The sequence below is a fragment of the Zeus faber genome, assembly GCF_960531495.2.
Source record: "Zeus faber genome assembly, chromosome: 11".
In the NCBI taxonomy this organism is placed as follows: Eukaryota; Metazoa; Chordata; class Actinopteri; order Zeiformes; family Zeidae; genus Zeus; species Zeus faber.
The window spans coordinates 33388223-33403042 of NC_137205.1; the positions used below are offsets into that span (position 1 = coordinate 33388223).

A 14820-nucleotide genomic window follows, 5' to 3' on the forward strand; every position below is an offset into this window, starting at 1 on the left:
CAGTGAGGCCCTGCAGGGGGCCACAGTGCGCCTGCATTGGGCCACAGTGCGCCTGCAGGGGGCCACAGTGAGGACCTGCAGGGGCCACAGTGCGCCTCCAGGGGGTCACACTGTGGCCCCCTGCATCACATCTAACTCTCCTCCATCAAGATGCAGCACTTCTGTCTCCTTGACGACCCACCGGAGCCCAGCCCTCTGGTGACCCAGCCTCAGTCCTCCGATGAGGAAGAGGTGAGGAAGAGGAAGTCGATGGAGCGCTCTGATCTGTCTTGGACCATCCCATAATAAAAGCGTCTGTACTGGAGGAAAGTGACGAAAACTCTCCTGGTTCATCACTGACATCCATCCATCCATCATCCACCCATCATCCACCCATCATCCACTTATCATCCACCCATCATCCACCAATCATCCATACATCAACCACCCATCAATCTATCCATCCATCCGTCCACCAACCCATCTGTGTATCTGTCTGTCTATCTGTCGATCTTTCAGGAGTGGGCGTGTCCATCTCCAGCTGCCAGCCCTCCCCGCACCCTGGGGGTGTCAGTGATTGGGTCCACGTCGCCAAGGCAACCGGCCCCTCACCCGTCCTTCTCGGCCCCTGAGGGCCCGGCCAGCCTCTCCTGTCACCTGACGCACTACAGCCGCACTGAGCACGCTCAGTCCTGGCCCTCCATCAACGTGAGTGCCCAGCACTAGCCACAGGGCTGGTCACCATGGTAACCATGGAATCCGTGGTTACCATGGTAAGCAAGGGAAGCGTAACCATGGTAACCAGTGTATTGCGTCAGTGAAAGAAGCTTGTGGTGCTCACCTGTCTCTCCACCCTCCCCCCAGCTCTGGATGGAGGCGGAGCAGAGTGCCGTTCGCAGTTGTCCTCTGTGTCAGCTGACCTTCCCCACAGGTTACCCTGACGACGCCCTCATCAGACACATCGACTCGCACCTGGAGAACAGCAAGATCTGACGCCTGCACCGTGCCCCAGCTCCATCTTGCCCCTCGCAATGCATTGTGGGATACACGTTTCACCAGATTTGGACATGCTGGTACTTTTCAGACCAAACAAACATCTTTCAATGATTTATAAACTGCTTTTCTTGTACAAATTGAACAGTAAAATAGAGAAAGTAAAAATACTAAATACAAATCATTTCATGATGAACTAATGAGCAAATAAAAGTCATTAAAAGAAATGCACTCCTCCCTCGTGAGTGAGACTGTAGTGGCAAAGGAAGGCGTTAGAGCGCCGTTGCATGTGGGAGGAGCTACAACGTTCTCCATCTTTTCAACACTCCACATACACATGTACAGAGCAGGTGTTTTATCTACGATTTGAACTTGAACTTGAACTTATAAGGTACAACAATTCACACAGGCTTTTATGCTTGTTTTTCACAATCAACAGTTTGACTCCGACACTGCTACCGAATTCTCACAGACTTAGACCCTGGTTGCCAAGCAACAGGCGGAGAATTGAATGTTTAGTTTGTTGTTTTAAACGTTGTGGCTTCCACAAGACAAATATGAAGGTGCACAAAATTCAACTTTTACAAAAATCACTTATTTCTCTTGTTTTGTAAGTGTTGTTTTAAAAAGACCTGAAACGGAACAGGACCTGCAGGAGGACACTGTCGTCCCCACCAGGGTCCCGACCCTCGGCTTGGGCATCTTTAATGTATTGAAACAGTGAACGGACGCTGAACAACAATAAACCGTGACGACGCTTTATTCAAATGAAACCTGATGTTTATTGATTTGTGATAGTCAGGGTTTCAAACCCATCACCATGACAACGACATATTGATCATATCTACACCAAACACACCGGAAAGGAGGACAGGATTTACCAGTCCATCGTCCAGCCTCCGCCATTCATCCATCTCCCATTCTCCATCCATTGATTTACCGCTTTATAGGAGGGACTTGGTCCCGTTTCTGGAACCGTTATCTTCTCACATCCCAGCGCCAGCTGCTCATTGGCCAGATCAGTCACTGGCTTCAGCAAGGTTATAGCCTCCGCCCACTTCTCATTTGTCATTTTGTCCCTTACCCTGCACTGTATTATCCTGCACCGCTGGGTTCAGTGGCTTGGACTTTGAAACTACATTCAGTTGTTTCCACTTTGACAGAAAGGCGACAACGTGTGGAGTTCTCCATTTATTTCAAAGTTGATTACAGACAGGAAGTTGATTTGACATTCTTCTCTTTTCCTCAACGTAGTGAAAGTGGTGGTGAAACAAACACTTTGTACAAGCTCCTTGGCACCGTGTTTCTTTAGGAGGTTCACACTGAAACCTGACGTGGTGGAAAAACTAAATACCACTGCACGCCCCACGCTTTACACAGAAACCCAACACTTTACCCACAATGCACCACACTCAAAGACCAGTCTGAGGTGGATCAGACCAGTTGTTTTCCGAAGAATCAGATTAAGAAAACAATTATAATGAAAAACAATTTTAATGAAGTGAAAATCTTTAAAAAGTTGGCAAGTTAAAATGTTAAAATGTGACACAGGGACTGGGACTAAGGTTACTGTAGCGTTAGCGCCTGAATGAGACTGACTTTACTTGAATACATTTTCTTTTTTAACTTTGGGAACGTCACAGATTCTGACATCATCGGTTCCCTGCATCTCCACTCTGGGGAACATCGCCCCCTGGGGTGAGCTTCATCAATGACCGGTGGACCAGGTGAGTCAAAACGCCGAAACCATCTAAACCGGGCGGGGCCATGGAGTGGGGGTGAGGGGGTTACGTGATTTCCCTTTCAATTTTAAACCAAAACCCAAAAGACGTCGACGTCGAACATTGAGTCAATGAAATTAGACTCGCCGCCTAGCTCGGCTTGCTTGGCCGAGGTCCGGGTCCCGGGGCCTACCACAGGTCCAGGTTCTGGGTGTTGGCGAAGCCCGGATCTTGCCGAACCTTCCAGTACGTTCCGTTGTCGAGCCAGACCTCCTGACCCGCCTCGTCCACAGATCTCCTGGAAACAGGAGGTCCGTTTGAGATGCAGGAATATTAACATTTGATAGAATTGCACTCATTCCTTCAAAATGCCTTGACTCCAGACCAGTTTCAGGTTCTGGTCCAGACCCGTCCTGACCTGAAGAAGCGGGGGATGTGCTCCTCCCCTCGTTTAGCCATCTCCTTCCTCCTCTCCCTCTGCTTCTCCTCCACTTCGTCCTTCCTCTTGTCAGCCTCCATCACCTTGCCCTCTTCTAGCAGTCTGATGGAGGGATGAGCAGCCCATCAGCACACAGGCCACGCCCATGGAAGTGACATCACAGGGCGTACTATATGTGTATGAGTACCTCTGGTCGGGCCGGAAGCGCGTGTCCATCGGGGGAAGCTCCGCCCTCAGCTCTGGCGTCAGCTCGTTCAGCTCCCTGGCGTAGCGTGAGAAGCCGTAGAACAGGAAGTGGTCGTCAGGCTGCGTATCTGGACAGGAAGTGACTGTTAGCGGCTCTGTCTTGTTAGCGAGGCTAGCTCCGGTTGCTATAATCACATGAAAGTGGAACTCACTGGGCTTCCAGATGCATTGTGGGACGGGTAGCGTGTCGCAGAAGATTCCCTCGTGCCAGAGACCCCCGAAGCGGTGGACCACGTCCCCGGCCAGGTCCAGAACCACCCCTTGGACCTCGTTCTTGCTGTCCGACTCCCAGTACCGTGACTGGGGGGTGAATTTAATAACATTGAAAAGATTTTTAGGACTCATTTTATGAGATTTTTGGACCAAATAATATCTTCTCTTATTTAGTATTTATAAGTTCTGACAGGAAGTATCAGTAGAAACTGGTCAGTACAGGTGCTTTATAAGAATGTTATTTATTCTTTGAAAACTTATCTTCATTAAGTAAGTAAGTAAATAAAACTAAAATCATCTGACAAAATGTTCATGTTGAAATTAACACCTCATAAATATTACTAAGAACATTAGCGTATTTTAGGCCTCGGTCACACCTACAGCCCAGCAGGGGGCAATAATGTGTTCAACTTCGTCATCATAGTCAGATGCAACACTGTACAACGCTGTTCCTCACTCTGGTGGAGACACGGAGAACTACACCACGCTCCGTCCAACTTCCTCCGCCACCAGGACACAGAACACTGAGTTTAGAAAAACCTCCAGCCTGGAAGGCCTGTTCCAAAAGCTTTGTTTCCAGAACAACGGATGCACCCAGAAACGTTGTAGATCTACGTTCATATCTAAATGTTGAATTTCATATTTGTGGAACATACGACTCACCTTGACGAAGGTGATCTTGCAGCTGCAGGTGGGGCCACGGATCACCACGTCGCCGTAATGCTCCAGCCAGCGCTGCTGACTCAGCACATTGTGGATGCACGTCACCGCCTTGTTCCACTGGTACTGCTCCTCATACCTGGAGGTGTATTGAAATGTATCAAACAAACTAGGAATAATAATAATAATAATATTCATAGTAATAAAAGTCTTACTTGGGCAGGGAGACGTTGACCTGCCCAGATGAGATGATCTCCACAGACTTTCCCCAGAACTTGTTCTTCCACCGCTGATCTGGAGGGAATCGAACATCAACCTGAGGTTCAACTGTGTGTGTGTGTGTGTGTGTGTGTGTGTGTGTGTGTGTGTGTGTGTGTGTGTGTGTGTGTGTTACCTTGCCAGAAGGTGAAGTTCTCAGATTCTGCATGACAGGCGGAGATTGCCGGGTGGTGACTGACCTAAGACAATGCAACAGAAGCAGATTAATGAGAAAACCCAAACAGGGCGGGGACCTGCTTCCAGGTCCTGGGTTTGGATGTTCCAGCCACACCCGTACCTAAGAGCATAAGATCCAAACACATCACTTCCTGTTCTCTTAGACCCGCCCTGGTCAGCCCCCAGTTCTGTTGCTGTGTGAAGTGGAGCCGTCTCAGCAACGCGGCGGGGTGGTGTGGTGCAGTAAGCCACACCCCTCCCAGAATAGGACCGCTCAGTGGTGGAACACTGTCTATCCTCAACACTCAGCGGCACTGCTCATCCTGAGCATCAACCAGGTTTCTACGCAACACAAGCCTCACTGTACGCGATGCCGAGCGTCGGCCGGAGCGGTGTGAAGTGCAACGCATTGGACTCTGGGGCCATGGATCAGGTTTCACCATCTGGTAGTCTAGCAAGTACATATGGGTGTGGTGTTTGGGTGACATGCTTCTGGCCATGTAGTGTGGTTCCACAGCAGAACCCTTCGAGCAACAACCCCCCCCCCCCTGGGCAACACGTCTGCTGCACCTGTTCGCTGATGTAGCGGAAGCCTCGGTCTGGGCGCTGGCTCTCGTACGTCTCCCCCAGGACAGGGTTGAAAGGCTTGTTGCGGTTCCGCCAGGAGGCCCAGGCGTAGCCGGAGATGGAGAACGCCGCCACGTACACCTGAGGACAGGAGGGCTGGACTTAGATGCACCACACGTGAATCAGGCCAAGCCCATCTTTCCGGGTCGTACCATTCTCTCGTAGGGGTCCTCGGTGCGGTTGGCGATGTCCAGCAGCTCTGAGTACTCCAGCTCCTCGCTGAGTCTCTGCAGGAGGCTCAGCGGCTCATTGAGCGCCACAGGCATGGACACCCTGGAGAGGTCCTTCCCGATGTTGTTGTACAGGATGGTCATGATGCCTATGTGGCTGTTGTCTGCTCCTGGGGCAGGGAGGGCCGTACGCCGCCCTGCAGAGGAGAAGGTCAAGGTGTAGCAGAAGGTCGTGGCAGAGCAGAACTACGACCCAACGTCCGGGCCGGATGGACCACTTATCTGGAAAAGTGACCGGCGCCACTTCGGTCCAAACCCTAAATGTGCAAAGACTCGGAAGGCCTGATGCAAGACGGGGCGTGGTGTAAATTTAAGACCGCACAGTGGAATTGGTGTTTAAAGTGGACGCCTCACATGGAGGACTCCCTTCAGTCGGGTTCCATGAAGGGCAACAAATCAACAATGAATGTGGGGGAATGTGGGGGTGGTAGCTCAGGCGGTAGAGCTGGTGGTCTGGTAATCTAAAGGTTGCTGGTTCGATCCCAGGCTCCTCCTACTAGCATGCTGTAGTGTCCTTGAGCAAGACACTTAACCCCTAATTGCTCCTGATGGCTGCGTCCGTCGGTGTTTGAATAATTGTAAGTCGCTTTGGGTAAAAGCGTCTGCTAAATGTAATGTCATGTAATGTAATGTAATGAATCAGATGGTCCACCTTCCATGCTGGAGGTCAGTGCGGAAGGTGGAGCAGAGCAAATCTCCAACGACGTTCTACTTTTCAAGACTCGTTCGGATGAAGCGGCGGCAGCACCGCGAACCAGAGCAAAGCGGTCGATCTCGACAGGAGTCTTACCGGTGTCGCTGTGAGTGTGGCTCGGCTTGTCCGGGGCGCTGGACACGCTGGCTCGGTACTTCAGGGCAGCATTGGCTGGGGGCCAGAACAGACAATCAGCCAATCGGCTCCCTTTAGAAGGAGTCGCTATAGAAATGAGGTTCAATACTACATGCGGTGTCTCCTGGTTCCTGAGGTAGAGTGTACCCAGTACCGCAGTCAGGGTGTGTGTGGCGACTCACCGTGGCCCTCGTCGGGCTCTGAGTTGCTGGTTGTGGTGACGTCGCTCAGACCCGATTCGTCCGACACTTCGGCCTCTGAAGAACTTTCACACACGACCTCGTAAGCGTCAAAATACTCTGCCATGGAGTCGGCCACCGAGGGGGCGCGGTGGCTGTGATGACCCATAGAGGGCGTCGTCTGGGAGAGGAAGAGGAAGAAGAAGAGGAGGAGAAGGGAGAGGAGGAAGAGGAAGATTCATTTCAGTTTCAGATTTTATTTTTGCTTCTTATTTAAACATTTGTTCCAAGCAAAAAGGGGAAAAGAGTCCCAGTGGCATGTGACCTCCTACACACAGAGTACATACAGAGTACACACAGAGTACACACCTGGTCCTGTTTAACGGTGCAGAAGGATTCCTCAGTAGAGTCAGAGGACAGCGAGAGCGAGTGAACTATGGTCAGACGAGACTGCACGTCAAGCTAGACACAGGGATGCCGAGAGACACAGACAGACAGGCAGACAAACAGGCAGGCAGGCAGGCAGTCAGGCAGACAGGCAGACTAAAGTGGAATAAACCACAGTGTCTTCTTCAGTTCTCTCTGTTCTGAGTCAGAGAGAAAGAATGGACGGACAGAAGAAAAAGAAGAAAGAAGCTTTTGTTCCTTGTTACCAAAGCGACAGGACAAACCACACCCGGAAACAATACAAACCTGTTGGACGCTTCCAGGAGAAGAAACATCCCAAATAATCATGTGAAGTTTATTTATTTAGAGAGAACTTTGCTCCATGTCCCCATGTTCTTCTCACCTGGATCCAGACTAGAAGGTCGACCCCCACTTCAGTATAGCGACGAGCTACATGCTAAATGTGTTAGCTCAATGCATGGCTGTCGGTGGGATCACCTAGCCTAGCTCCTGGGGAATTTACCCAAAAATTGGAGTATCCCTTAAAAACTGGACAGGGTACCTCAGACAGAGTACTGCAGAGCGTGGCCAGCTGCTGCGACGTGTTCTGCCGGAGGTCCGGTCCGGTCCAGGCGTTCTTCAACCGCTCCCTCTCCAGCATCAGAACCTCGTGGACGGAGGCCAGGGAGGCGTGCACTGGAATGAAATGTGCACAAGGAAAAACATGTCAGACACAAAGCTGCACCCATGGGTGTTTTAGGGTGTTTCTACATGGTTCTGTTTGGTAAGGAACAGGATGCTCAGAGATTCTGTCCCATCAAACTGGGTCAGTATCATGGACACATCAGTACTAGTGGCCAATAGGAAAAGTCAGATGTTGGATCGTCGTCACATTTTGTGCATGAGTTCCATGTCAGGCGTCCTACCCCTCTGGGACACGCTGCAGATGTCCTGCTGGAGCTTCTTGGCCTCGGGGGACGTAACCTGGGGGTTGGACAGCTGAGAGTAGACGTAGTCAGGGATGGACTGTAGCGACGCCCCCAATTGATGAGGGACGCTGCTGCTCTGGGTGCTCAGGTGGCTGGAGGTGAACTGGACAAAGGGCAGAGGAACATTAGCTTTCAAACGAGAGGTGTCGTGTGGTTGAGGTGGAACATTCCGAGGGTCATACCATCCCGCCCATCGCCTCCACCCGGGACAAGGTCCTGGAGTGGCCCGACACCTTCCCCGCCTTCTTCTTCGGCTTCTCCAGAGACAGATTCTGGAACATTCAAAGCACAAACATCTTCAACAAACCAAGTCCAGGGCGTGACAATGCGGTTGAGAGATGTTAGAAGTTAATGTTAACCTAAGAAGCTTGTGTTCATTCTTTCGGGCTTTGATCCTGTATGCACATCGTTTAATTTTACCCTGAAAACCAAATGCAACATCGCAGACCTGCATGCTGATCCTCTGCTCCAGGTCTGTGTGGGTGATGGGCAAACCGCCCTCCAGCCAATGGAGGCGCTGGATGAGCTGAGCCAATTCCGTCAGCTCCAACTGGCAGCGAGCCAGCTCTGGGGTCAGAGGTCAAAGGTTAAAACCAAGAAGAGATATGCGACACGAGGAGAGGAGACAGGGGTCAGAGGGAGCCGCCTCGACCACTGCGCTCACCCTGTGACGTGGCATCGGTGTCCTGGGTCTGCTGCAGCCAGGCAGACACCTTGCTGTTCACCCCGGGGTGGGAGGTCATGTCGGGGCGGGAGGTTCCCTGGTCGGCCTGGTACAGTGACACCGAACTGGCGTAGTGGGCCATCTGAGAGGTAGAAACGCAGATGAGAGGTTTCTTTGCACTTCATCTTATCTCAAACTCCCGAGCAGCTGAAACTTTCTTACATGTGTTCACACACGGAATACTGAATCGCAACCCCTCTCCGGGAAACAGCCATCACACCGATGAATGCTAATTAAACCTCGCCCCAATATTTGCGAGATCTTGCAAATTTTCTATATTACCGCAACTTCTCTGCATTATATGTCCAAATCAAGACTGTTTGAGAAGATCCATTATGGAGTCCATCGGGGCTCCAGGTCCTCAGTCTCTGGTAGTCTTTCCTGTCATCTGATTGAGCTGTCGAGTCGAGAGCCACCAGGTGGCGCTTGACACCTCTGCTCCTCTCTTCACCCAAGCATCCAGAACATTTGGCCTCAGGTTGGATGAAACACCTTTCACCTTAAGGTGCTTCCATACCAAGTACACGGCCACCTGGTGGTGGAACACAGTGCTTAAGGACAGTCCACGGCACAGAAGTCCAGTAACAAAGCACTGCTCAGGTTCAGATCAGGACGTCATTTTCGGCCACGCCCCTCCAGATTTCTCCCTCAATGCCCACATGGGGGCGTTGCAATACTCCAGTAGAGCACCAGGTGGACTGTGTTTCAGTATCCCCCCCCATCCAACTGACTCCAAGAAGGTAGTGCTGCCTGAAACCGCCTTGAGCAACCATCTCCCAGTTTGGAGAAAAGCTGCTCTAAAACCTGATTCTGACAGAGCCTTCTGGAACCAATGCTCTACTGACCGCTTCCCTGTTCCTCTGGGCCAGAACGGCGGTGGCCTGCAAGCTGCTCTGCCCCGCGGAGAGTGCCTGGAGGATGCCGTGTTGGACACTCATGGCCTCATTCTTCCTAAAGACGCGGTGAGCGCACAGCTTGGTCAACCAGATGTAGAAGAGATCGTGGCTCTTGGCCTGGATGGACGAAGTAGAACAAGAACAACAAGTAAGAGATGGAAGAGTAAAATGGTGAAAAGTATTTTTTTCTCATACGAGTACTTTGAGCACTCCGGTACCTTGATGTGGAAGAGGCTGTCTCCAGCGTCCAGATCGATGCGTTTGGACTTCTTGTTGATGGACATGACTGCCAGGCTGACATCCAGGGAGCCATGGAGCTTCCCTCTCTGAATCTGAAACATCCCAAAATCGATGATCCCCATTTCAAAATGGCCGCCAGGATAGCCCCTGAAGTCGAGTAGTGCCAGGAAAAGTAGCAACCTCTAAAGGCAGCCTGAGAAACTACACAAAGGCTGCCAAACAAGAGGCTGCTCCCTGTTTGAAGGGTCTCACAACGTACATGTACATTTCATAAAAAAGGATGAACCAAAACACAAAGAGATCGATTTAAATAAGAAGCGTCACGTGGCAACACTTACATCCTGCTGGGTCTTCGCGTACTTGAGAATTCCCTTCTCCAATAGGAAGTACCTCTGAAAAGGACCGAGCAATGAATTAGACAGGAAACAGGAAGTATAAACTCTGGACTTAAATCCAGAGCAGCATGAGAGAGGATACAATCCTGCTTCAGTGTTTTTAACCACAATCCTAAAGTGTGGCTGCAAGGATTTATTACCAGTTTAAACATGTTTCAACATAATGGGAGGAGCTGAGGTCACACCTTCTAAGAACAATAATGAATTCTTATCGAGGTGTTGGTGCCTGCTGACCCACCTGGTGCCTGCCAACCTACCTTGTGCCAGCCCTTCAGAGGATACCTCCTCCTCTTCATGAGGAAACCCTCGCACATCCCTGGAATACTCAGGTCCGGTGCAGAACCTGCAGACAGGTCCATCTGCTGCAGGTCGTCCATCACCTCCCAGTTACGGGACTGAGAGACAGACAGGCAGAAAGACAGACAAGTGTCGGTAGTTTAGGTTCCCCCATGCGTCGCCAGTTTAGTTTATGTGTCTCACCTGCTTGGACTGTCTGGAGGACCCGGTGCTGCTGTTCCGTGAGTGGCTGGGCTTGAAGCCGCTGGCTGGTGATTTGTCCATGGTACTAGTCACTGAATGGCTGCTGTTCAGAGGGGGCGGGCACACCTGGGGATCCATCGATGCGATTTGACGAAGGAAAGTTAGCGAGTGGTTTTCAGGGCAGGTTGCTTCTCATGGCAAGGTTCACTGCACTGGAGAATATGGAAAATAAGGAGTGAGAAGCACCAATGGTATAGTGGCCAACTCTGGTAATGCATCTCTGCTCAATTTAAAATAATAATAATAATAATACAAATTGCCTTCAATGATATAGCACTTTAGAATAAAAAGAGCATTTTGTAAGCTTGCCATGGAAAAACTCTCGTTCAACTGGTGAACCAGTTTGCGCATATTGACTAACAGGAATATGACCGAATAATCTGGGTCAGTCAATCGGAAATATCGTTATTCTGAATAAAGTCTGGAAAGTACTGTTCTAGAATTCATATTTTACTCCCAAAGACGTCCTCATATAGAGCTTCAATAAGCATCAAAATGCTACAGACGGCAGAAACCGAGAGTCATAGAATTCAGCAGAATGACAATGGAGGGCAGAGCTCACACACAGTCCGACGGCCGCTGCTCTACCAGTTCCTCAGGAAGGAGGGACCACTTCACAACAGCAACAAATCCTTGTCTCAACAGGAAGCTCTACTTCTTGAAATGCAAGTCGGACCTTAAGAGGAAGCCAGGAGGTGTTCAGAGTCTGCTTGACAGATGACACTGTGTTGGAAGCACAACGCTTCTCCACACAAACAATATCTGACAGGAGCCTTTGAGCAGGGAACTAAAACTTTGGGTCATGCATACAAAAAAGTTTCTTCCAGGCAGAGAACATAGATTTATTCAATTCAGTTCATTTATTAGATAAAAACGTATGTATTCAAAAAGTGACAAAAGGGGATCCCTGCATAGTTAGACATATGCAGACTGCCGCCCTGTGGGAGTCCAGTTTCCAGGGCCGAGAATGAACCAACAATGAAGCATCTCAGTAAAGCAACAAGACAAGGTTCTGCTGCTGCCACGCCTGCTGCTGCATATCAACAGCTGAACAGGTATCACACAGGCAGTTCCACACTCTGGAATACTCCTAAAGCCTGAGCCAGGAACCCTCAAGCAGTCAAAGCGTGCACATGCCAGGCCTCTCTCCATTGCCTTCCTGTAGCTGCCGCATCAAGTTCAAATCCTTGATGCTCCTCTAGGGAAGTCACCGGATCGGCATCCGCACACACCCGCCCAACTCAGGCCAAGCCCGACCCGCTCTCTGAGCTTTGAGCGGCCGCTGGTGGGGCCTCCACCACGTGGGATGACTTCTCAATCCAAACTCTTCTCATGTGAAAGGAGCTGCAGGTCGTGACGCCACACCCTGATTCCTCGCACCAATGACTCTGCACTATGTATTTAAAATATATCAATGAGAAATCGGAATATTTAATTTTTATTGTGATCCATTTTCAGCTCCACGATGCATATCATGTTTTTATACCATAACATTTCCTTCCAGGATATACAGTTACACCCACATGATACTGTCAACAAATAAACTAAAGGAGCTAAAAGCCTTAGACAGGAGCACCTGAAATCATAAGAATTGTAAAATATATATATGAAATGAGTGAGCCACCATGCATCCGTACGCCTTCCCTGGCTTGGCCCATTTGAAAAGCTCCTCCACTCGGACAACATTCCCAGCATGCTGAGCAGCAAACACCATCAGGTTGTCCTCAACCATCAGTGTCGTAGCGTCTCTCCACGCACAAAGCCTGACGACAGGACGTCAGCTTCTGCGTCGTGTCAAACACATTTCAGGTTTTTACCGGACGGGGGGGCGCACGCGCACACACACACACACACACACACACACACACACACACACACACACACACACACACACACACACACACACACACACACACACACACACACACACACACACACACACACACACACACACAGAGAGAGAAGCAAGCTTCAGGTGCCGCGTGTCACTCCTTCACTTCGCGTGGTGACCTGAGCTCGGAAGCTTCTCTTTTGTGTTTTGTGCGATTTGTGCTTTTTGTGCAGTTATTTTGCTTATATCTTTTTTCGAACCATGGGTCTGAAAAAAGTAAGTTTGAGAAGAAGAAGCGGCTGATGTCATTGACTTAAAGCATGACGTCATAGAAACATATGAGCGAGGTGTCTGTGTGATGGAATTGGCGAGGCAGTACAAGCGTAGTACTTCTACCATATGTACCATACTGAAGCAGAAGGAGACGATAAAGGGTACTACACCAGCCAAGGGCGTTGAAATCATGTCCACGCTGTGGACCGCCGTCCATGAAAAGATGGAGAATCTGCTGTGGGTGTGGTTGACGGAGAAGCAGCTCGCAGGAGACAGCGTGATGGAGGGTTTTATCTGCGAGAAGGCAAAAATGATCTACACATTGTCTTTTATTGTGTTTTATTATGTTTTTTATACAATATTTGTTATTTATAAATTCATTTTTCTGATTTAAAAACACGTAAAAAAATAAATGGGTGTTTTTTGGGGGCTGGAACGGATGAATTTCAATTCATTTCAATGGGAAAATTGATTTTCTAGACGAGCAGATTGAATTACGAGCTCTGTCACGGAACCAATTCAACTCCTAAGTCAAAGTACCACTGTATGGTCATCTGCTGCATCCCATCCACTCTGCGTTTCTCCAAACAAAAACAATAAAAACAGTGTTTTAATCGTGGACTCATTTAATTTATTCTCCGACGTTTATATGAAACAAAAATCCCCGCGTGCCGTGTCTCGGTGCGCTGTCCGTGTCGTCCACAAGCCTGGAGCACGGCAACAAAGTGTAAATGAGGCCGTAGATGAAACATGAAGATTCAAAAATTGGATGGATTAATTGTTTTCTCTCATTTGCTCACAAAACGATGAAGTGAAATCACAGAACGTTCACTGAACAAGCGCAGAGTGAAGCTCAAAGCTCATTGGCTCAGAACTCGGGGCTCGGCTGCTCATTCACCATTCAAGCTCTGCGTGCTGAAACAAGGCTTTTTGGAACGTTCTGGCTTTAGTGCATGTCACAGCGGCTAGAATACATAAGAGCCTTCCAAACCCCCACGGCTGCAACGTGCGCTGATGTCACGGTGCAGGAATGACGGCTGGCTGCGCTGTGATTACCAGGGCGACCATGACGGGAACACTGCAGGTATGCGGCCCGACCGGTCACCAGAGAAAAGAATTGCGACTGAGATCTGACACCACCTGTGAAAACCAACCGGCGACTCCCTGCGGACGACGTCGATCGGCGGGGCCCAACACCACCGTCCACAAGTGGTTTCCAACTCACCAACCGTGACAAAACCGCTGCCGAACGTCAATCATGTTCTAGTTGAGTCAGATGGGTGGATTTCTAAACAGACAGTGAGGTATACCGCCCAGGTGGACTGTGAGGCACCCAGACCACACAACATGGTTGACAATGACCCAAATCTACCCGGCTGGGGCAACCGGGCAACCGTTAGGGTCCTTCAGGTCTGTAGCAGTTGCTGTTGTTCAAAAAAGTATCAGCACCTGAAGCCCATGGAGCCACGTCGCGCAGCGAGTACAGGACCCAGTGATTCAACTGGTTCTGCTGGAATGTGCCCGGGCAACCTGCTACCATGGGTTGGAAACATGCGGCTGGGGGCCGCTCTCAGGGCACGCCGGCTATACGGCCCAGGGTCGCCCTGCGGGGAAAACCCAAATTCAAACATTCATTCAAACAGCAACAGATTGAGCTGAAAGGACGACAAACATTCTTCCAAGGAACGAACGAACGAACGAACGAACGAGCGCACACACACACACACACACACACACACACACACACACACACACACACACACACACACACACACACACACACACACACACACACACACACACACACACACACACACACACACACACACACACACGTTGGGTGGAGGCATGTAGACATGATGAGGTGACTTGCTCAGGGAATTTAAGTGATTTTGAACGTGGCACGGTTGTTGGTGCCAGACGGGCTAGTCTGAGTACTTCTGAAACTGCTGACCTACTGGGATTTTCACGCACAACCATCTCTGGGCTTTACA

The 14820-nt window shown here is 50.0% G+C and overlaps 2 protein-coding genes across 6 annotated transcripts in view; one reads left to right on the forward strand and one right to left on the reverse strand.

The window, feature by feature from the left end:
- Positions 1-1727, forward strand: part of LOC307236825 (TANK-binding kinase 1-binding protein 1-like) — a 30782-nt gene extending 29055 nt beyond the window's left edge. For all 5 annotated transcript variants that reach the window (XM_080009377.1, XM_080009379.1, XM_080009376.1 and 2 more), the window contains 3 exons: positions 151-231; positions 499-687; positions 844-1727. In XM_080009377.1, coding sequence (XP_079865503.1) covers positions 151-231; positions 499-687; positions 844-972 — 399 coding nt within the window. In that variant the 3' untranslated portion in view covers positions 973-1727. The remainder of the gene's footprint in view (positions 1-150; positions 232-498; positions 688-843) is intronic.
- Positions 1728-2156: 429 nt separating this feature from the next.
- LOC307236824 (oxysterol-binding protein-related protein 7-like) lies at positions 2157-10800 on the reverse strand (the record flags this gene model as incomplete). The annotated part of the gene is made up of 21 exons (XM_080009375.1): positions 2157-2991; positions 3112-3234; positions 3320-3446; positions 3531-3678; positions 4255-4390; positions 4467-4545; positions 4646-4709; positions 5257-5394; positions 5466-5680; positions 6334-6408; positions 6555-6732; positions 7501-7634; positions 7865-8030; positions 8110-8199; positions 8376-8494; positions 8592-8733; positions 9497-9664; positions 9766-9879; positions 10126-10179; positions 10440-10577; positions 10663-10800. The coding sequence occupies 21 exons, from the start codon at positions 10798-10800 to the stop codon at positions 2883-2885; spliced, it is 2655 nt and encodes an 884-aa protein (XP_079865501.1). The 3' UTR covers positions 2157-2882.
- Between the last annotated feature and the right edge of the window lie 4020 nt (positions 10801-14820).